Below are 24133 nucleotides of genomic sequence, written 5' to 3' on the forward strand. Positions count from 1 at the left end.
AACTCCGCCATGGCTCTGGGTGCAGCAGCCGCCGTCCCAGAGTCCCCCCACATACTAGCTACCTCTTAGTTACAACCCGCTGCTACCAGTGCTTCCGCTATATCAGGCAGAAAGCTCGCCATCCCTACTTTGGATACCGCCTTCATCAAAGCACCCAGTGCATTTAGTATGTAGCAAACCATGTCTTATGAAACCCAATCCCCTTTGCTACAAGGTACTCCAATGTATGTCGGGCGACACTATCCACCATATCCTCGTCGCCTATAGACCTAGTGACCTACAGCCTGTGCATTCCCAGGCCTCCCTCGGCTCAAGCAAGGACATGTCCTCTCATCCTCTGGACAGCAAGGCTATCCAGCAACCAAACTCCCTATTAGTTCTGCCGCTCCTCCGGGCTGAGAACTGTAACAGTAATGTCCCTGAACTTCTCAACCAACTGCAAACTGTGCTCTGGAGATGGCCTTCTTCGTGCTCCATCCCCCCCCCCAGTCCTTTCCACTCTGGACAGCTGTGCTCATCAGCAACCAAAAGCCCCTATCCGGTCAGCCGTTCTACTGCCTGTGAAATTGTGTCCCCTGTCTGGCTTCTGGCCTCTCAAACCTTAACTTAGACATACCGGGGTTAATATCCCACCTATAAAGGGCCAGCCGGCCGGCTGACTCCTACAAAGCCGACCCTACTGTTAGCTGACCTCTCATCGTAATGCTTTGCCTAACAAAAGCGACAGGTAACATTCAATCCATTTCGATCAGGGAAAAGGAGTAAACCTATGAGTAAAGTCCCTGAACCTCTCAAATATGCCTGCAAACTGCATTCTGGGGTTGTCTGAAATGGAAACCTGTCCCCTCCATTTCTGCACTTAAAGGCAAAATCGCCCAATCCTGAAAATAACTAAGTCATACCCCTTTTCCAGGAAGGCAGATATTATGTTTAGCCCATAACCTGCATATATTCCATTAACCAGGGTTCTGCAGAAGATTTGCATGCTTGACTGCTGAGGTTACATTGCACCTACGCGGCCATGAATTTCTTCCAGTTTCCGGCCGCCAAGCTGCTGACCTTGCCCGCCCTATCCCTGGGCGAACTAAACAGAGCCACACTGTTACACCTGTGCGCAGCCGCTACAGCTAATGATGGTTCCCTACCGAACCAGTGAAATAGATGCTGTACTATGCCTTTACTCATGGTGCAGCGCCCATTGACCCATACAGAACTTGCCAAACCCAGGAGCAAGCCTGATCTGGTTATCCCAGGTCCCTGCTGCGCCCGCCTTACCCTAAAGAGCTCTCTAAATCCGGATCATTACCCAACAGAAATGACCTATCCGAATATAACTCGCAGTGTGTCAGAAGAAGCTAACCCGGCCCCCATAAGGCTGAAATTATGCCCTGGGCAGAAGGCCGTTGTCCGCCCTCATCTAGACTTTGGGCGGGCCCTAGTCGCGCTTACCCAAGGACCCGTGGCCCCCTTCCCCTAATGATTACCAAACGAGTCTTCTGTCCGTTTACCCTTGAGGATCCCCATGCGCTGAGGCCAGTAGTTGCATAAGGTAATTGAGCACAACTGGGGCTGACTTGTATGGATGTCCTGGTAATTTGCGCAAACCCCTGCACTTAACACCGCTTCTATTCTCCCCTACCAGAAGTCAGGACATTGTTGTCCTTCTCAAGGTGGTGCCTGTGTATTTGCTCCGATAGTCCCTAATTAGAAAATTGTTACACTCCAATCCTGGACGTTCTGACCCAGGCCCCCACACACTGGCCCCAGTGTATTCTTACCCTGTATCATCTCCAAGTCCTGGCATGCCAGCCCGCTAGGCGTGGTCTGACCATTCTAGCGTGAATCCTGTGCGTTTCTGGAAGAAAGAACAAATCCATGAAAAACACCCAACCAGCGACTACCAGTAAGTCATTGCTCCTCGATCGTCAGGATCAGCGCCCCTTAGTTGCGCACCCGTTGCTGGACTAATGAACACAATTCCTTATTGCACTAGGGATGCATGCTATGCCCAAATCAACCAGTGGTATAAGTGAAAACACATTTCCAATTAGTTATCGCTGGAAATGCATGATTTGCCCTTGCTCTGCCACTGCATCCAGAGAGAACACCCCAAATTTTCGCACCGTACAACACCTTGTCCAGACTCAACAGTAAGAGAGAACCTCCCAATACTGCACAGGGCTACCTAAACTTTCCTAGCTCCCCTTTAACTATCGGTATATTACTTCCATGAGTGAAACAAACACGCGTCCCATATAGGGATAGAATTGACCAATGGGGAGAACATGGGAATCCCAGACCCCACCGTGTGCTATGATCCTTATACCGGTTGATAATTCGGGTGCCCCCCCGTATGGGTAGGGCGGTTCTCCAGCGCGGTTCCTGCATAAGATTCAGAAAACCTTCATTAAAAGCTCTCCCCCCCTTATCTACCAATCTGTATTCTCTGCCAAGAGACAGGGCCCTCAATGCACCACACGCTATTCAGGCCAGGCCTGTTACGAGTTCCGATAACTAATTTGCCCGCATTACCAGCACACTTTGAAAATGAATAGATGTCCTCTCTATTATCTTGAAGGAGACCATTCATTAAAGAAATACTATTGTCCTTGACTCAGGAAGTGTCTTCCCAATGTGTTCCAGTGGTTAGAGAGTCTGCCCCTTATTGCAGTATTAGCCCTCTAACAGAGTTTGTCCTCTTTTGTAGCATGCACCCGTCACTAATCTCTGGCAACACACAGAGCTCCCTTTTACATTCTGTTTGGTTCCGGTACTTGTACGAGTTGCACCAATGCCTACATAACATTTGACTGTCTGCAATGATAGTACCAATTTACCTCACATGTACTATATACGCTTTAGTAAGTTGCACACATCTCCCATTCTCCTCCTGTAATGCCTAGTTTAAACCTCTTGTACGGTCTGCTCATGTTTGTCACTTTGCTTCACGTAACTTAGCGTTTGCTTTTTTAATGAGAGCACCTAACGTACTATTGTGTGTATCAGTTCTGTACCGCCTGTGAAGCGCTCCGACACCACTGGGCAAAGTCTGCACTATCTAAAGCCTGGAGCATGAGTAAAAGAACGCAATTCCATTCTGTCGCGGGGCATGCCAGATTTGCCCACATAGTCCTCCTGCTTACTGACAGAACACCCAAATATTTCCAGTGGACCAATTGCCCAGGCTCCTCCGATGTTTCTCAAGACAAAACAAACATTTATTGCGCAGGGGCTACCTGCTAAGCTCATATTCACCTATTGATTACGACTGTAACCTTCCATAAGTGTAACCTGTGTGCCCCACAACCGCGACAGTCCTGACACCATTTCAGGTGGACCCCCATGTGAGTAGGGCGGTACTCCAGCGTGCTTCCTGCATTTGAGACATAAAACATCCATTAGCAGCCCGGCCCCCCTCCATCTAGCAGTATGCATTCTCTACAATAGGACAGGGCCATCAAAGCCCTCCCACGTCACCGAGGCCAAGCCTGCTTGTCCGTTACGAGAACTATCTTGCCCAGAATACATACCAATGAGGAGTTTGTTGGGGGACATACTTGCGAACCTCCAGCGCCTGCTGCAGAAGTGTAGTGTCTAGAAACCAAGTCAAATATCCACAAGCTAAGTCTGCTAATGACCCTTGCACTTGGGGGTGTGTGAAGGAGTCACATAACCCGACTCCTTACTATTCTCCTCATAAACACCTCCTCCTGTAACAAGCACACATTCCTCTTGTAACACCCTGTTTGCTAACTCTTGCCTTGTGTTTGCTTCCGGTACTTGCACACGTGCCACCATTGCCTACGTAACGTAGTTCTTGTGTTTGAGTGTCTGCCATGTCTTGCATTACATTACCTCTACTTGTACTTTGAATTCTCTTCACACCCCAAAGATCATCAGCCACCCCTAGATGCGCTGCTCATGTAACACCCTGTTTGCTAACTCTTGCCTTGTGTTTGCTTCCGGTACTTGCACAAGTGCCACCATTGCCTACGTAACTTAGTTCTTGTGTTTGAGTGTCTGCCATGTCTTGCATTACATTACCTCTACTTGTACTTTGAAATCTCTTCACACCCCAATGATCATCAGCCACCCCTAGATGCGCTGCAGTGGCCCACCTGACACCGGGGCTGCCATGCCACAGAAGATTGGCCGGCCAGTGCAGCCCGAGGCTGCCACAGGAGAGGTGCCGGATCAGCACCGGAATGGATGGACGCCTATCGCCTCCAGCAGCCTAGCAACATCACAACCCGGGTGCGGGCTCTAGACCCATGTCGCCCTCGCCTCAATACTAAGACTCCCCTCACTGGCGTCTGAGTGGTCTGCTGCGCCACCGGATCATTTTACCTATATTGGAATACCAGCAGGGATGAATGTGACTAAAGACAAAGCCTCTTGGACCCTTTCTTCAAAGCTGTAACTGCGTCCTTGAACTGTAGGGTCCTCGGAGGGGGATCGGGTTCCTCACTGCTCTGGGAAACCTGATCTAAATGGCTTTGATGTCCTGAGTGCAACCAAAGCTTAATAGGGCTGAAACACGGGTGTGGGGGCCTATAAAGTGGGCGTGGCTAGGGTGGCTTGGATTTTAAGGAGCAACTAGCTCACATTAAAGCTGTGGTGAGATCTAGTGTCACCCTCTGAAAGACATAGTTGTGCAGGCAGATAGCCTAACTCAGACTGCAGTGACATCACAGGGCGACCATCTGGTCCCCTGAACACTAGACCGCTCGGTGGCCGCCCTCGTAGGTGGCCACCTTTGGTGTCCCGGGGCAGCCAGTCATTACCACACTGTCCTCAGCCCTGCGGGATTTTCAACAAGACTTTCAGATCATTGTGCTATTCACGTGTAGGCTTCTCCTCTCACAGAGGCTGTACTTTTACCACAAAGGTTTTTTTTTTCACACCCTCAGGCCTTTTTCCACCAGACACGCCACCTTCCTTCAAGGCTCTTCCTGAGGTGAAGTCATCTTTTTTGGGCTCCTCGACCGATTGGAAAGACGCAAGACTGTAGGAGTCTGTCGGGATTCAGAAGCGGGAGAGAGAAAAAAAGAGAGAGAGAAAAAAAGAGAGAGAGGAAAAAAAGAGAGAGAGAAAAAAAAAAGAGAGAAAAAAGAGAGAGAGAGAGAGAGAGAGAGAGAGAGAGAGAGAGAGAGAGAGAGAGAGAGAGAGAGAGAGAGAGAGAGAGAGAGAGACTGCCCGCCCCAGCACTGCACCCACCATACTCTTCCATCTTAATCTCCTGGCTTCCCCCTTCCCTTATATTTTACGCCTCTCTGGCATGTTCTCCTTTTTACCCCTCAGGCTCCTTCTTTGACTGAGCTTCCTCAGCCTTTACCACTCTGGCGACCCTGTGGCGGGAAAGTGCACAGGTCGGGTGGTTCTGTGAGAGAACTGAAGTTCCCGACTGACGAGAGACTACCTGTTGCAACAACCCCCTCCCTGGCACGATACGGTCTGCTATAGATCCGCCTGTGCGAGGTACAATGGGTATCACTTAATAGATAAAGCCTCGCGGAGCACATAGTGCTTTGAGGCTCGTCTTTGAGGAGCAATGGGTACACTGTCACCGTGGGTGCCAGGCGGCTCCTCAAGGCATATGTAGTGCTTTGATTCCAGTGTGTCTGCTGTACAGTAACACTTACACAACACCACTTAAAACACACTTTTACATAGTGGCACCCTACAGCACCATGACAGTAATACTCATCGTCTAACCTTTGACCTGCAGCTTCGGTGGTACTGGCAGGAGCAGACCGCTGGTGCTGGCAAATGGCTCCTCTATATTTCTACCTCACGACTCGCGTGCAGTTTACACTGCGCATTACTTGACACAAACAATACAGTCTGAGACGGACCTGAATTGGCAGGACCCAGACTGCCTAAACCCAGCTCACACGCGCCACCCATTAGCCCGCCCCGTCCTCAAGCATAATTAACCAGTGGGAGCGACATGCTCCTTGAAATGCAGGCGTGCACTACTGACATCACTTACGTGATGCAGTCCTCATGCCTGGACCTGGGTAGGAGATCCTATGGGCATACCAGACAGACATGCATCAGAAGTTCGGGACGGGAGTAAAGGACATTTAATTACATTAGTACATTTATTTTCAATAATAACTGGGCCCATCTCACGGGAGAAAATCAATAGCCCCGGTCCTGTCAGATAAGTGCCGGTGCTAAGCACTGGAAAGCACAGGCACAAATTAAGCACTGGACCAGTTGCGTCTGTGTAGAGATGCAGGATGGTCATTTTGTGGTATATGCGGCAAGCACACTGAGAAGCACCCGTCTGCATATAGAGAGGTGCTGTCATCCAGTTGATCTGCCCATCAAAAGCCCTTAACTAAGGCATAATATTCGCAAGTGGTGCTTCCACTGACAAGAACTAGCAGAATAGCTCTTTTTAAGAAGATAGTGGTTCCCAAATTCCTGTATGTCCTACAAGATTTCACATACAACATTCCACAACCCTTTTTTGGTAACCCGACAGCCCATTTATGAGATTTCTGTGGCTTGGCCAACAACAAAGGATAGCCTGGGCCAAATGAGTCTGAAACAATCCGACATATAGATTGAAGTTACAGTATTTTACCCTGCTCATTACCTCGATGGACACAATATTACTAAAGATCTCCCTGAAATCACCATGCTAATGGCTTGTTGCAGAGCACTGTCTTACATTGCCTGGCATAAACACATTTCACTGGAAGTTCCACTATAGCACGGCAACTGGTTGCATCTACCTTCAATGCATCTGAATTTAAGTTTCGTATCTCAGAGGAATTTCGACCTTAAATGACAATTGGGTAGGAGACACCATGAAATCATTAGCAGTCTTATGCAGCTTATTCCATCTACACAAACTAGAACCAATGCATTCCACACTTGTGCATCTACCCCAATTTCAGCCTGTTTAGAGCCAGGCTAACGATGGAACCCTTGGGGAAAAAAGCATAATGTTGAGAATATACTGATCTGTTGGACACCCCGGACCCAATGGTCTATCAGAGACCTAGGCGGGAGGCGAACACGGGTGGCCTGGAGGAGTGGCGAAAAGCTAAGATGTCGGACTGAAGTTGGTGATCTCCTCTTGTCTCCAGCTTATACAGCTCGTTACCTCAACAGTACCCTTCACACTCCTGGGAGATTATCCCACATGAAAACTGGGATATCACTACAATGCACCAGATGTCACAGGGAACGGAGCTACGTGGTAAACATGATTTGGGAATGTGTAAACATTGAATCTTATTGGGCAAGAATTCAACCAACCCTGACGCAGATTACGGACGCAGATTATCTCTGTTTAGCAAGAAGGAAACCCAGGCCTAAAAGACAATGTACTCCTCAAATGTAACCTTCTTCCTTTATAATACCCAAGAGCACCAACCCTGACGCAGATTACTGGACAACCAATAAATTTAACACATTAAGTTACCTCGCTGGGGCTCCTGAAAGAAATGAGTGGAGGTAGAGTATCGCATACACTCATTGGGCTGGGTTTTTTGTTGGCCAAGAGAAATATTATATAGAGATGGATAGCAGAAAAAACCCTATGTTTGCACGAATGGAAACAAGGTATTGTGGGATGTTAAAATACTCAGTTATGGGCTCGAGATTGCCTGCATGCTCTCTGTAGTGCTCGGGTTGCAGGCAAATGTATCCCCTAAACTGGTGCTCTTAGCCATTATAAAGGAAGAAGGGTATATTTGTAGAGTACACTGTCTTTTAGGCCTGGGTTTCCTTCTTGCTAAACAGATATTGCAAAATAATGGCTATCTCCTACAGCACCATCCCTTCAGGAATGTTTGAGAAGAAGATTTTGCATCAATGGTGAAATATTTACAAATTTACATGGGACTAAATAAATAGGGTTACTTATAAACCGATTACTATGCAAAACTATCCAGTAGCCAGGTACCATGTAATGATTTTCGATGACTTTGAATTGTAATGTTACTGGTGCTTCCTGTCTGAGCTGCTATTATATTTAAATATCAATAAAATGTTCTATTAAAAAAAGACCACCCACAAAAGTGTACCTGTCGAATTGGAACTAGATATGGTTTATACACACTTCTCCAACCACTTGCCAGACTCCCAGCTTCTTGATGTATAGAACATATGAATATTATGTGCATGTACTCGTCTTTAGGTCTCGGCCTGCAGAGCTTTAATGATATAGGGTATTTTCTACTAGCGAGGTTAAGCCCCGCCCCTCTTCTCCATTGGCTGGCGTCACCGTTCATGATAAACGGTGGCCAGCCATTGGAGAAGAGGTCCTAGTGATGTTCTTCTTTCTCTTTTAGCCCCGTCCTTTTCAGACTGGGCTCCTTGACTTACTGCTGGGGTAAAAGGGTTCCGTATCTTCTTTATGGGGCCATCTGTTTTGCCCTATAAAGAAGATAAGGAACCTTTTACCAAAGCAGTAAGTCATGCAGAGGCCGTATGATAAGGACGGGCCTAAAAGAGTGCCCACCCCGCCAGGAACTTTGTGCCATTCTCAAACCCTAGCGGGTGCCCACCCCGCCGGGGGCTTGGTATTTAAACGGGTGCCCACCCCACATTGAGGGAAGAAAAATGGAAAAGACCAGCCCAAGCCAGCGCCCACACCAGACAGTGGGCGGGGCCGACCGAGACAAGAGAGGAGCCTCGCAGGCTCCATTTCCCTTTCCCCTGGGCGGGAGGAAGCAGTGCAGCGTCTTGCAGGCGTCCCTGCACAGTCCCGGTCCCAGGAAGACGGACCGGGCAGAGGGAAACAGGCAGCATAGAGGGGGAAGCAAAGCGGGGCTCCCATGCGGTGAGAGCCCTGCGTTCCTCCGCCAGTGACCAGAGAAGCCCCGGTGAGGAGGGCTCCAACGAGCAGCACACGCACCAGGAGCAGCGCCGGGGTGGGGGGGGGGAGTCCCCACAACAGTCCGGTGAGTGGAGTAAAGAGGGGGCCGTGTCTTTCCTCCTCCCACTGGTGCCTGAGTCTGGCCAGTACTTTGGTGCATATAAAGCTGCAAAGGTTTGTTGCAGCCTTTTCATGGAGCACGACGAAGTTTGCAGCAAAGAGATTGGAGGGAGTGTGGGGGGCTGTTATCTCCCCCATGCACAGGGTGCTGAACTGAAAAGTAGCATTTTACTGAGGAGGAAGTGTGTGTTTCTGAACGCATTCAGCAGTGGCGACTTTAAATAAGAGCTGAGCCTCACAGATGTGAATTTATTGCAGAGACTAGAAAATGTTCCCGCTCATGCCTTGCTACAGGTTGCATGAAGATCAAACCACAATAAATCACAAACGCACTGCGCGATCAGGCAGATGTTTTGTGTCCTGGGAGAATATGCAGAAGTTCAGAGAAAAACGTTTGATAGACCCAGAATATATGCCTTGTGTAAGGATTATTTGAGACAAAATACTGAGCATTAAATTGAAACAGGGAATGAAGGCGCGGGGGCTAGCTGGAGACTGCAATCTGAATTTATTTGCAAGTGACGGTTTAAGAGTTTTATGTCAAAGGGGAAGTTATCTGTGGGGATAGTTATTGGTACAAGGCAAACAGTGGCGTGGTTCGGTACATCTAATACTGACACCGCTTATGTTGTGTGCTTCGATTTGTGCTAAAAAGCCAGGGTGAAAATCCATCTTTCTATGGCAACATTGACAACATTGGGACATGGTGGGTATTGGTCCACCAGCCTCTTCAAGGGCAATATTTGATTAATGTTTACAGAATGTTTAGATGCAGGTTTTGATTGTTTTTAGAAGCTTATACGAGGATCCTTTTAAATGATGATGTGGTGGACAATATTGGGAGGTGGACGGGGTGCTGAATCACAATTTCCCATATTTTACAGAATAGTGTAATGCTGATACAACCAAATGCCTTCCTGTTTGTGGATGTGGTGGCGTAGGGCCACCTGTACTCAACCACCTCTTTGTAGGCCTGTGCTGGCTATACTCAAGCTGGTGGCTTGTATCTGTCTTGTTCACTACCGACAACTATCAGATATATGGCTCTGTGTGCGTGTGTGTGTGGCTGTGTGTGTGGCTGTGTGTGTGGGGCTCTGTGTGTGTGTGTGGGGCTCTATGTGTGTGTGTGGGTCTGTGTGTGTGGGGGGGAGGGGTCTGTGTGTGTGGGGAGGGGTCTGTGTGTGGGGAGGGGTCTGTGTGTGCGCGTGGGTCTGTGTGTGTGGGTCTGTGTGTGTGGGTCTGTGTTTTTGTGTGTGGGTCTGTGTGTTTGTGTGTGGGTCTGTGTGTGGCATGTGCATGCGATTAAGCAATTGGCATTGTAAATGACAATTCCATTTATTTATCTGTTTTCAAAACCAACACAAATACATTTTTTGTCATTTTCAATGCCAATAGCTCTAACTTTTGCAAAGGCTAGAACGTTGCATTGTAAATGCTTGTCTTAGGTCGCAGCCTACCAGACAGCGCAGCTCTCTGGTTTGCTAAAGACATCTTGGGGACTTTCAGAAAACTGACCTAGGAATGCATTACGCCTGTTGCTTACCATTGGTTGTTTTTTTTTACTCACACTTTCTGGCTTTCTATTTGCTGGCTTTATTTGCTTAATGCTGTCCAGGTTCAGTTTGTCTCTCAAACACGGTATACTGTATGCTTCTTCAAACTCCTTTTCTGTAAACAGGCCTTTACATTTTTTTATCTTGTCACATTTGCTGTGCATTCCAAGACAGAGGTTAAATGTCAGGTGCTCTCTTAGAGTTTATTTTTCTTTTGCTAACAAAGTGAGAGCATTTATGAGACAATCCTGCTAAGTACTCATGTAAGATGAGAAGGGATGTTCTTTTTTCCTAGCACACAACAATAAAAATTAACTGTGCTGATATTTCAGAATTAGTACACATGAAGCCCATTTTCTTTGTAATTCTTAAGGGTGGTGAGAAGTTTTTGAATACAATCAAAAACTAGGTAATGACATTGCACAAATTATCGTTTGTGTGTAGTAGAACCGTATTTCGATGCAAATGTAACGCTAATTTCAGCTGAAATGTGTTTCTGTAATGTCAATGTGCTACCACACCATCTATACTCCGCACTATGCCACTCCACTCAATCTAACCCAATCAACCCCACCCCAATCTACTGCACTCCACCCCAATCTACTGCAGTCTGTCCTACTCTACCGCAATGTATCCCACTCCAATCCACACCATTCCACTCCAATCTACCCCACTCCATTCCAATCTACTCCATTCCAAACTCCACAGCAATCTATCCAACTTCTCTCCACTTCACTCCTCCACATCACCAAGCTCCTCCACGCCACCACACTCCACTTCAACCTAACACACTCCTCAAATCTACCCCTCCCCAATATACCCCTATCTTCTCCACTCCAATAATCCCTATTCAGTCTACACACTCCAATCTACCCCACTTAATTCCAATTAACCATACTCCAATCCACCCACTCTAACCCACTGTACCCCTCCCTAATGTAGCCCACCCTAATCTACCCCAATAGACTCCACTCATATCTACCCAATGTAGCTCCACTCCAACCCACTTTACCCCACTCAATTTAACTGTGATCTACCATACACCACTCAAATCTACCCCATTCCAGTCCAATCTTACCCAGTTCACTAAAACCCAACCCAAATTACCAATTTGCAATCTACCACACTCCACTCCAATCTACCCCACCATAATCCACCCAATCTATCCCACTACAGAACTCTCAACTCTAATCTACCCCGGTCTACTCCTTTCCACTCCAGTCGACCACACGCCACTCAACCCCACTCTACTCCAGCCTGCTCCTCTCCAGCCTACCCCAGTATATCTCGCTCCACTCTACCCCAATCTATTGCACTCCAATTTACACAAGAATATTTCACTCCAATGTACCCTTCTCCAACCTACCCTTCTACCACCTACCCTACTCCAACCTACCCCACCCCAATCTACACCCACTCGGCTGCAATTTACCACACTCCACTCTACTGCACTCCATTCCAATCTATCATACTTTAATCCACCCAATCTACTCTAACCTACTACACTCTTCCCCAATCGAACTCACTCCACTCCAATCTATTCAACTGAACTCCACCTCAATCTACTCCACCCAACCTTACCAAACTCCAATCTACTCTACCCAATTACACACTACCATATGCCACTCAAATATACCCTGCTCCAGTCCAATCTCACCCACTTCACCAAATCCACCCCACTCCAGTCTACTTTACCCAACTCCCTCAAGCTACCATACTCCAATATACCCCCATCCAATCCGCCTCACTCAAATTCACCTCAATCTACTCAACTCCAATCTACTTCACTCCAATCTACCCCCACTGAGGCCCAATCTACCCCACTCCACTGTAATCTACTCCACTCCACTCCACTCTAGGTGGATTGCTGCTACCCCGCATTCTCCCGACTTCAGAGGATTCTGCAAGGACTTCCCACTGCGGGCAAATCCCAATGTCCTGCATAGTGTGAACCAGCAGCCAAGGAGAAAGCCCGGACTCGCTGCAAGCTCTGATCTGTGTATTGGTTTTGAGGCATTACATTAGTTCTGGCAGCTGCACCACAGGTTTGTGTGCAGCTGCTGTTCACTGTTTGTGACACAGGGGCCTGTGACGTCTCCCCGCCCAATCCTGCTGTGTGGTGCCCCTTCCTCCCTGTGTCTGCACATACCTTGGGGCATTTCATCTTCTGTGCCATACGGGTACGACCTGGATGAAGACCCCTGGTCTAGAAGGAGATACCTTTGTCAACCATTACTGTATTTGCCTGGAATAGGAGTGTAGGAGCGCCACAAGCCGATGTTTGAGAATGCAATAGGTGGTGGGGAACTAGCAGAGTGACATAATGGTTAATAGGTGCACAGAGGTGGGAATCTACCTCACTCCACTGGTCCCCAATCTACCTCATATCTCAGTCCAATCTACCCGATTCCACTCCAGTCTACCCCACTCCACACCAATCATCCTCACATCCCACTCCACACCAATCTACCCCACTCCAATCTAATGCGCTCCACTCTTCCCTAATCTACCCCACTCCAATCTACCCCAAGATATCCCAGTTCAATCTACCCCACTCCACTTCAGTCCTCTCCACTATACCCCAATTCAATGTGTATTGCTAATTTATCCAACTCCTGCACTCCAATCTACCCTAATCCACCCCACTCTACTCCAGGCCACCTCCAATCTACCCTATTCTACTCTATCCCACTCCAGTCTACCCTACCAACGTTTAGTCACGCTGTACATCAGCCCCACACAGGTGGACAACATAGCAAAAACACAATCACAATGCTTGTTTTCTTTGCCATCTATCCCTAATAGGTCTTATGAACCGATGGTTTATTTTATCTCTCATTTCTTTTACAAGTATTATTGCCTTGAAATACATGGGCAATCATTGTCAAGTGTAGTTTAAATTATATGTCATAATTTACAGTTACCAAAAACTATTGTTTAAGCTCTTGTAACGCCTTCCATGTGATGTGGTTAAAAAGGGGTTTCAAGCGATGGAGGTCGTAGCCCACATCCATGCTCATTTATAGAAAACAGCTTTCAAAAGAAAGCCGAAGAACCAAAGAAAGCGAATGCTTCCTCTGAAGTCAGACGACGCATCAATTAACTAGAATGATTGTGCTCTTCTGTGTTGCGTGTTTGTACAAATATTGTTTTCTAAATATATGCATTATGCTTATATCCGCAGTCGGTGCTGAAAGGGAACTTAACAGAGCAGCCTCTGGCCTACCAGCAATCCGCTTGGAACACAACGGATTTACGGCCCTTCTTACGTCTGTGTCTTCTGGACCAGCACTTCCCCGCCTTTGTAGAAGCGGTGGAAAAGGAACTCCAAAAACTGGCTGATGCGTGAGATATCTTGGCCTGCAATCAACACATTTGCTGTGACCTGGAACGTGAATAAAGCTCTTGCAAAAGCGTGTTTTAAGTGGTTTATTTTTTAAAAACGTGAATTCACTTTTTACATCATTGCACTTTAACAAATATACACATAAAGCACACGTTCATGCACCTAGTGACGCCACATGAAAACCCTGAAACGCTTCAGAAGTCTAACTGAAAACCCTCAGATTAAGATACCAGACCTTGGAGAATACTGACCTAGTGATCTAATTGCATAGAATAGAACCATGCTAGAGAACATTTCATGATCTTAAAAAAACAACATTTTAAATTATAAAAGATTTTCAGAATGAATATACAACATTGTTGTACAGATCAGTGCAAAAAGATTTATGAAAAAATACACGATTTTAACTAAAACGTAACTAAAAATGCACTCATATCTACTAGTTATGTGTGGCTGTATGTGCATGTGTAATAGAGACAGGACAAAGGCGCTAGTTACTCATAACTTAAGAAAACTGACATGTCGGCTGGCAAGGCCTGGTGACAAAAAGTATTCTTGCCATTTAAAGCTTATGTCTTCTGCACAATGAGAGAACACTAGGTCTGTAAAATACGAGTTTCATATACTGTGTCACTTAGGAATGATTCAGTTGTTACAGACCCACTAGTCAGACCTGATTAGTTACCCATATCAGTCGTACCATGACATTGTGCGTTCCACTTACTTAATAACCCCGTACAATCAAGTAGATGAAATGAGGCATCAGTTAAAGTCGAACTACTCAATAGAAATGGTTAGTCAACAAGATATTTCTTTTCCACTGAAAAGTTCACTTTCAACTACCAAAGCCCAGAAAGAAGAACGGTACATAGTAATAATAAAATGTAGACAGGTGCGAAAAGGTTGTTACAAAAAACGATGTACCAATAGAATAAATCACCTGTAAATGTATCACCTCACAGCAACGTTTAAAATGTTTATTTTTGCTGATATTTAAATATCCGTTTTTTAGAAGTGCTCGGTAGACCCAGCAAAACACATTTTTCAAAAGGCACCATGATGCTGATAGTGCCAACGTGTTTATTTTAGCGGAAAGTAATAAATGGCATCATCCGTGAGGACGTGTACTACACAAGTAAATCTTGTTTCAGTGAATATTTCAGTTTCTCCTAAATACCATTCTCAGATTCACAAAGTGTTGAATGATTCCACAACAGTACTTCTAACAAACATAATGGAAGAGGAACATAGAGATAATGTTTGACAGTAAAATTTGAAAACTGCCTACCAGACCTTGCATTCACTTTGGGGTCTCAAAGAAACAAGAGCGCCTTACAAATATGTAAAGAACATGGATGTCCAGGATATGGCTTAACAGTGGAGCAGTAGCAGCTTACCTTTGTCTGAATAGATGTTCAAGAACAATGACAAACTGCAGCATAAAACGAACAAAATCCAGCATAAAAGACAGCTTAGTAAATACATTTGCAGGACTTACAGAGGCAACAGACAAAGAATCAACACTTCTGTGTCTTAGCATGACACAGCTGGAAGCAGTCAGAGTTTTAGAGTGTCCTGTTCTCAAATAGCTTAAGAAACCAGTCAGAATGCACAATCTCGCCAATATGGAAATGAAATACTTTAGGTTGTAGACTTTGGTCCATAACACAGACTTATTGCGATAGACCATAAACACTTGATAATGCCTGTCCCATGAAGGATCTGTTTTGTTTGCATCTCAATGTAAATACTAAAAAGCACAAACATACGACTGGTACAATTTTAAGTCTTGGCACCAACTCGAGAAGTACACCACTAAAAAGATTTGTCGTAATCCTTGATGGAACTCTGCAGACCTTCTATTAACTCCATGTAAGCCTAGGTCTTTGGGTAACATTAAAAAGACTGGAAAGAAAAACAAGATTCTCAGGAGATCAGCCATGTAAGAGGTTTGACCCCAAAAAAATTAATGAGAGGGGATGCTGGTGGGTCTTGATTATGTTGCACCTTAAGGACTGAGATAATTGTGGCTATGGGGAAGATAACATTAGAATGTGGCTGACAACAAATCACAGCTAAACCAGGAGATCTTTGTGGAAATCTATCATCAAAATAAATTTCCATCTGGTTGGCGAAGTCTATCACATTCTTGTAATAATCTGCTACACAACATGCACTAAAAAAACCAAGTAAGCTAGTTCCCTTGTAAGGAAATCGATAGCCACCATGTGTTATTACAAACACAAGTAAACGCTTATGGTCAATTTTGGAATGCTCTAAATACCAAAAACTGCCAACATGAAAAAAAGATGGCAAACATACAATATCACAGCACCTACCACCATAATAGATATTAATCAGCATAACTGGGCATTAACAATCAAAAGTCAATAAAGTGCCTCATGATATGTGATGGATCATTAGGAAAAATCCTATGGCTGGAAGCAAAATATGTTTTATGGAAATGTAGAGGAAATATATGGTTTATATATTTTGTTGTAGAGCGCATGCTGTGCACACTCCTGCTACCTAGTTGAAATTTAATTTTTGCAGGTAAGTGTTGTTTTGCTTTTTATCTCTGTATACGTACTACATTTCTTTGTCATAAGTGGTATTTGGAAATTAACTCCTTCTATAACAGACTGTAAATATATAGGAATTTGTTGGCACCATTTTCCACCGAGTGTATTTTCACAATCAGACAACTATGTTCTGCAGCTGCTTCCAGTGGTCTCTATTTTGAAAGCTGTTTTGTATGATATTCAGTTTCTTTATCAGACTAGTACCCTTTGAATGCACATTCAATTAGTGGAATCTTATTTCTTTGTGCTCAAAATGCCTCCCAGTTACTAAAGCCACATACACCCTGAATGTATTAATATTTCTGTTGGACTAGAATGTAATGCTTTAACTTCGATCACTCCTGACAGCACCCGATATACTGCATCAAGCAGTAAATAGTCCTTTAGCAAAACAATAGTAGCACCTGGAGAAGCAAATTTTGCCCAATGTATTGAGCAGCTTTTCTTTTTTAAAGCAATTAACCTTGAATCTCTCATTGAAGCACAGGGGTAGCAAATATCACAAAAACGTAATTATATAAACTGTCCGAACAATACAATTAAAAGTGAATGAACCCTTTAGCAAAAATTGCTTCCATTCTACAAATCGCATTTTTTTCAAATATTCATATTATGCTCTCTACTACTATTAAAACAACATTACCTGTTAAAATAGGTCTCTCGATAGTGGCATTATAATAGACTTTATATGAACTTTGGAACATCTCAGCAGTCACAGACTGGAATTACTCTGAGCATTAATAATTTAAGACCAGTACCGCAGCCCCGAATCAGAATTGTTTGTGATAAAAACACAAAAGTGAATAAACAACAAGTATAGCAACTGGGTAGCAGGACGGAGCAAATGACCTATGGAATGAGACCTTGCAATCCTTACATTATTCTTTTCATTATCAGAATTTATCATTTTACTGTGGGCTGTTCCAAGGTGCAGGAGTCCAAAGTTGCCAGTTATCGGCAAAGTATTGGTGAAGCAACACCCACAGCATCCGACAAGTATCATTTAGAAAATTAAAATAATAGCTTATTTTTAAAGCACTTGGTTACTCCCAAAGGCCTGTCCCTCTTTGTATCAACAAGTATTGAATAAAAAAAAAGAATGCTTACAGGCCAAAGTAGAATAAACTGTGCAATCACAAATCTAAGTGAAGAAGAGAACGCTTCTCACACATTTGCAACTGAGGCAGTTACCTAGAAACTTCTCTTAACATGGCAGATCACAAGGATAAAAAAACGAAGGTTACTGCTTTCATTCAATACATGAAACCCCGAGTTGATAAACACAAGAGAAGCATGCATAACAGAAGAATATTCAAGACTGTGTGAATCTGAATGAAATATCTCTTATATTTCCTGTATGTGTATCCTATAATCCTATGTATTTTCACAATGTGGATTCTGTAACCGATTCATTTGGGAGCGACTGCGACCACATAAATTTACACATGCACAAATCACTTTGTATTGCAGCTCAAAGTAGAAACAATTGGAGCTTTTTTGAGAATTTGTTTTAGGACGTCCTGTTTAGGCAAAGCCCTTAATAGTACATCTTGAGTTATATTACTCGTATACATGTCAACCCCTAAAGTAATACCCTGCTCCTTTAAGATAAGTGGAGCAAAACGGGAAGGAATGATCAGCATCAGAAAACGGATGGATTAATAAAACACTAGTTAACATATTGATCTTCCATACATAACACCAAATATATATATATATATATATATATATATATATATATATATATATATATATATATATATATATATATATATATATATATACACATACACACACATATATATATACACATTATATATAAACTTTTTTTTAAATGTAAATTTGTATATACTTTAAAGTTTTGCTGAACTCAAACGGCAATAGTGCAAGCTCTCACAGCGCGCAAAGAGCTTTGCCATTTCAATGAATTCTATCCACCTTCCCTGTGATGCAAGCAGACTGTTTCTGGGGTTTACTACAGAAGCAGAAGTATGTCAAAATAGTGACATTCCACAAACTGCTTCATGCGCACACCCTACTTCAGCTGCCGGATACTGCAGTGTGGAGGTGCTAATATGACAAAAAAATATTGGCAACTTAATCAGAGCTCTGCATAGGCATGGCAATCTTATAAAAATATATCATCATACTCCATCAATTCAATACACTCTAGGGAAAGGAATGGCTCCCACTCCTACTTTACACAGGGCTGCCTTATTTAACCAAAGTGCACATAGTAATCGTAGGTATATGGTCAGTAGAAAATGTTCATTAAGAACACTTGGTAAAACTCCAGGTAAAGTCCTTTTTAGCGTGGTAAGGATTAATTTCGAGGTGACTAAGGGTCCACTACACAACTGGGCTTCACCTCGATTAGAGGCAGGTCTTCACAGGGCTGGCTGAGAATCTTTCCTGAGAATGTTGCAGTCTTTCCAACTGTGCAGGTAGTTTGCTCCCTTATTTCAGGCTGATTGTCGCCTAGCCTGTATGAAATTCTCGAATCCTATATATGTTGCTTAACTTTGTCTTGGCGGAGTATCTCGATGTATACAGTTCATAATATATTTAGATGTCATTTTCCTCAATTTTTGGACTGTACCTTCAGGGTGTCCATAAAAACTCAAACATTAATTAAAGCAATTATTTCATGAATCATGGTTAAGCTTTTAAAAATACGTTATTTTGAGATAGTTCGATGTAGCTAGTACAAACCAGTATTAAAACACATTGATGTGCACCCTTCACACACAGACCCACATTTCTTTGAGGAACTTGGAACTAAAGTGGAATAGGAATAATCCCATTTGTTTGTAATATTTCTCAGCCAACGGAACTAACCACCTCAAGAAGCAGAATGCCTTGCAGAGCTCAGATAGAAGGCTGAAGTGTGCAATACCTTACAGCTGCCTTACTTAAAAGGTAAACGGGGCATGCATGACTTGTCCTCCAAAGGACTAAGGTTTCCAATTGTATGTCTTCAATGAATAAAAAAAAGCCACATCCACAGCACATTGAGTCCAAAATAGATTACAAAGTCAACACTGCACTGTAAAATGTATGTGTTTGATCACCCTTATAGGAGAAGCTAAATAAGGCATGCTTTAGACACTCTGTATCTTCGCTCATTTACACACACACAAAAAAAGAACAAAAAAACTCGGGGAATACTGATCACGACCGAAGCTTGGGTCCAGAATTCCAGACAGAGAATTAAGCAGGCCATTTTGTGGTCAGTCTTTTAGAAAAGTAAAGATCCGAAATTAAAGAGTCGAAGAGCAGATTTCATTCGCTGTAAAACCCCATCTGTAGAAAAACAAATGTTTGAGAGAAAAGGGATTAAATATTTCTCAAATCAAAATGTATGGATCTAGTTTATACACGTGTCTCAATTCTTCAGCATGCACTTCTTCAAATGCTGCCTTTCTACTTCTAAATGCTTCCAAAGTCTTGCTGCCCCGCCATTCTGACACTAAAAAAACAAACTAAGCAGACACAGCCCTTCATTTTCATGGACAAAGGTGTAGAACAAAGAGCAGCCTACAATGATGTGAGTGCACCCCCTCATCCCCACCCAAATAAGCAATTCATTCAGAGGGACAGTGTCAGACACCGGCAGGGTACAAATACCCTATCTAAGACCAGGATATCAGACAGGCAGTACTCCCGCAATGTGCATTTTGTGACAATGTTATGTAACAGTGACCTTTAGATTGGTCATGTGCAACAAAGCATTGAAGTAATACCACAAATCAGTAGGTGCAATCGATCAATTAGTGATAGTGTAAGGTACAAAAATGAAGATTTTGAGAACACCTCTAGTGTCATAGCATGTGGGAAACTTAAATTCAGCTACACATATAACTTATACATCAATATAGGTAAGTACTAGCACATTTAATGTAGGTCAATCAATTTAAAGCAAGGGTTAATTGAATATTATATATTAAAAAAGGAAAATAGTTAATAAACATACGTTAAGATGGATTTAATTTAAATGTACCGAACGTTAGGAAAATGGATTAGGTAAGAATAATTAAAATACATAAACTTCAAGCAAATGAAGGTTTATGGTGGCATTACAGAAAGCGTAATTTTTTTTCATTTTCATTTGTTACATTGGTATAAGGGTTAGGTTAAACAATTATTTCATTTAACTTTAATTAGTTCAAGATTATTAGGGCTAGATTAAGGATATTTATTTAATTACAACAATGTAAAATAATTCATATTCGGAATAGTATTAGGGTTAGTATAATTATTTACTTTTGAATAATCAAGGGCTATGGTTTTACAAAGGGGTAATGATAAATTGAAGAATTAAGGATAACTGATTACAGCTAACTTAAATATGGGTTTATACCATAGTTAGGGCTAATTATTTAATTTAAATTAAGGATTCGTGCTTGAAGTACAGTGAGGTCTAGGTTACTTAAAAGGGATTAATGAAAATAATTTTACTTCTAATACAAAAGACAGTTGTAGAGTTGGAATAGCAGGTTTTAGAATATGGTAAAATAAACACATTTAAAAAGTATTGTACAGCTGTCATGACTGTTGATGCAGTGATTAATACATGCAGTGAAATACAACCATTCAAGGATTGAAAATGTCGATTATCTGTAACAGTTTACATCTTATAGTGTTGTCCATCACATGCTGTGCACTCTTCTGCCATCTAATGTTGTGTTTGGAAAGCTGCAACTGTTTTGGTTGTAAATGTGCAAAGAACAACTCATGATCATATTTTCATGAAACAGGACACAAACTACGACTTGATAATTTCTTCCACCACCCCCATTACAACGTAAATACCTGTGTAATAAACGCTTATTGTTTTAATATGAAGGATGTGAGGACTATTACTTTGCAGACAGAGAAGAGATAGGAGGAGGTTGTGACTCTACAACACTCGAAGCTCTACATCAAGTGTTAAAGGTATGCAACACCTTCCATTAGAGGCATGTCTTATTGCAGATTTCTTGATGAGCTCAAACTTAAGCAGTACCTGCCAACCCTTTAAGTCTGACGCTGGAGGAAATAAGCAGTGGGAGCACTGTCTGAAGTTTTCAAAACGTTGGTCCTATTTGCTTCAATGTCGCCACAATAGTGCTATGTGAAAGGATGCCCGACACCTACATGGAGGCTTAGGAAATGTCTGCTGGAGGAATGTTCAAATCTAGCTTCTTTTTGACGTGTTAGGTGTGTTAGGGCTTTGTCCCACAAAATGTGCTTTGCTTCTTCATAACATAATTGATTTCATTCTACAGACTATTTCAAAGTAGCTAAAAGCCATCTTTATCCATAAATGCCTTATAACCTAAAGCACTTACAACACTCTAGAAAATTTTTCTATAATGTCCCACTGAGGACAGCTGAATCTGGCCTAGTCTTTCTGCAGCATTTGAGGTTTACTTTGTAGTCTTTTACTTTGGAATCTAGCCTGCATTTCAGTTCTCTGGAATGCACTAATAGATTGGTCTGCTATGAACTAGTGAGGAGGTTCAATGTGGCTATCACTGTTGGATAGTGGCTAGAATTCTTCACATTGGAAATTAACTTAAGTGGTTACTTCCACAACGGATGTCATTTGTATATTCGGACATTATTTACCTGTACTATTTACTGCATGAACCTCGCAACTTATGATGTCAGTAAGTACTACTGCTATTGATCTAGGCTGCGCAACAGAAGCTCCTCTCAGACATTTTCTATAAAATTGATGTAAATAACTGGTATTTAATGTAAAGTGCTCTAACACCCTCGACTTTAGTCTACACTATAAAAAGCTTCTAAATAAAGCTAGTGAATTCTCAATTTGGTTTGCCTAAATGTGGCTATGAAAGAAGCAACAAACAACTGGTATGTTTTTCTAATAGTCTTTGGTCTGTCGATATAGTAGAACTGCTCCTCTTTTGACATCTGAAGAAAGCAAAGCTGTTTTCTGCCAAATAATTGAACTGCCTAATTAGTATGAAAAATCGTTATCAATTTAGGCAAAACACGGGAGGCCATGTACAGGACAACCCTAGCTAGAAGTACCTAAAATATGTTTCTTCAAGGCCTGTTACTTGCAAACTGTTTATATGAAAGTGGTCGCTACTAAAAACGCCAATGCCAAGCATGCACCTTTAAAGAACTGTAATTAAATGGTTCAAAAGGAGTACTTATTACTCTTGATAGAACAATGGTTAATTCCATGAAGGTGGTTGTAAAGTTAAACTTTCCACAGATGCTTTAATAAACGGAGTTTTAAAAACAGAATTTAGTTGCCTGTTTTCTAAATAGGTGGCACACAAACAGAAGTCCATGTTAATCCAGATTCTTGCAAAGAAAGCGAATACTGTAAAAATGTCCTTTGGTGTTCTGTGCAAAAGATTACTATGCTGTGGTGCACATAAAATATTTGCCACTTTGCATTTTTTGTTGTCGAGCAGATATCTTCTTTTCAAATAATCTTACACTCTTGCAACAACCGTAAATATTCAAATTCTAATGCACTGCAGTACCAAATTGTCAGATTGAGTATATGTTGTTTGGGGTGGCATACATGACCTTTATGTGGAGTGAATAAGATTGTACGAGTTAGCAATTTGCAATCATGGTAATCAAAGATTTCCAGAATCTGTGTAAACCAACACTGTTGCATTCACATGGGTACAAATAGTAATAGTGTCAAACAATAGATATATTGTTCTCACCACATATCGGGAAATTAGCAGAAGAATAGCAAAAGGAAATGTACTTGACTAATCTAAAACTTAGTATTCCCTAAAGACTGGAAGTAAGAATATTAGAGGCATCATTTTGAAATTCTTTCTTTCTGTAAGGGGTGAACCGATCAGTTTAAAGAGTACAGCACTTTCTACACATGCTTTTTTAAAACACTTCTGCTTTGGTCTAATACTTACAAGTCTTGGTTGTGTCTGCTTAGGACATCCACAAAGTAATTGTTCACTCCCGGTATATGTTCGCTAAGAGGAGACAGTTGGGATGAGCCCACTGCCAAATGTTCTGACCTATCTTATCATAGTTTATCCAAAGCTATGGAGGTCATTCTTCCATCGATAGTTGAGTTACTCAATCACTCACTAGATTTAGGAATAGTTCCAAAAAATTGGAAACATGCAATCATTAGCCCTTTGTTGAATAAACCCCATCTTGATTCGACAATCCTAGGCAACTACCGTCCTATCTCATGGTTACCTTTCGTAGGAAATTGTTGTCATTTTTTTGGGAAGACCATCATTATATACATCCCACACAGATGGTGGTCACTGAGGAACTTAAAAGCATATTGAATATGGGTTGTTCTGCCACAATTTTGCTTTTAGAATTAAGTGTGGCATTTGATACCGTAGACCAGGCAATCCTGATAGGAAGGCTCAGGGAGAGTGGGATCCAAGATAAAGCTCTGGATTGGCTTACTTCTATCCTAAAGAACAGATCTTTTCAGATTATGGAAATCTCATGCTTTTCTGATAGTATGCCATATATATGCGGAGTGCCTCAGGACTCGTCACCAGGCCCTACTGTGTTTAATGGCTGGATGCATCCCCCGTTAAAAATTAAACAGCAGTTTTGTTTGTCCGTAGTCTCTTATGCGGATAATACGCAGTAGGTGGTTTCCTTTGCAAATGGCTGGAATTTTTGGAACACCATCAACTAGTACCCTGCCTGGAAAAAGTGTCTCAAA

At 42.8% G+C, this 24133-nt stretch overlaps 2 protein-coding genes across 8 annotated transcripts in view; one reads left to right on the plus strand and one right to left on the minus strand.

Annotated features, from left to right (window-relative positions):
* REC114 (REC114 meiotic recombination protein) overlaps window positions 1-14287 on the plus strand; it is a 1622368-nt gene extending 1608081 nt beyond the window's left edge. For 3 of the 6 annotated variants that reach the window (XM_078685054.1, XM_078685052.1, XM_078685056.1), the window contains one exon: window positions 13697-13826. Coding sequence is in view for 2 of the 6 variants with exons in the window: in XM_078685055.1 (XP_078541181.1) it covers window positions 13697-13861 (165 nt within the window). In the remaining 4 variants the exon portion in view is untranslated. Of the gene's footprint in view, window positions 1-13696 lie in introns of all 6 variants that reach the window. The other 3 variants (XM_078685055.1, XM_078685053.1, XM_078685057.1) reach the window with 2 other exon arrangements.
* Window positions 13927-24133, minus strand: part of NPTN (neuroplastin) — a 508163-nt gene continuing 497956 nt past the window's right edge. For both annotated transcript variants that reach the window (XM_078685051.1, XM_078685049.1), the window contains one exon: window positions 13927-19743. The gene's annotated coding sequence lies outside the window, so the exon portion shown is untranslated. The remainder of the gene's footprint in view (window positions 19744-24133) is intronic.

The sequence above is a fragment of the Lissotriton helveticus genome, chromosome 3_2 (assembly GCF_964261635.1).
Source record: "Lissotriton helveticus chromosome 3_2, aLisHel1.1, whole genome shotgun sequence".
NCBI classification, from domain to species: domain Eukaryota; kingdom Metazoa; phylum Chordata; class Amphibia; order Caudata; family Salamandridae; genus Lissotriton; species Lissotriton helveticus.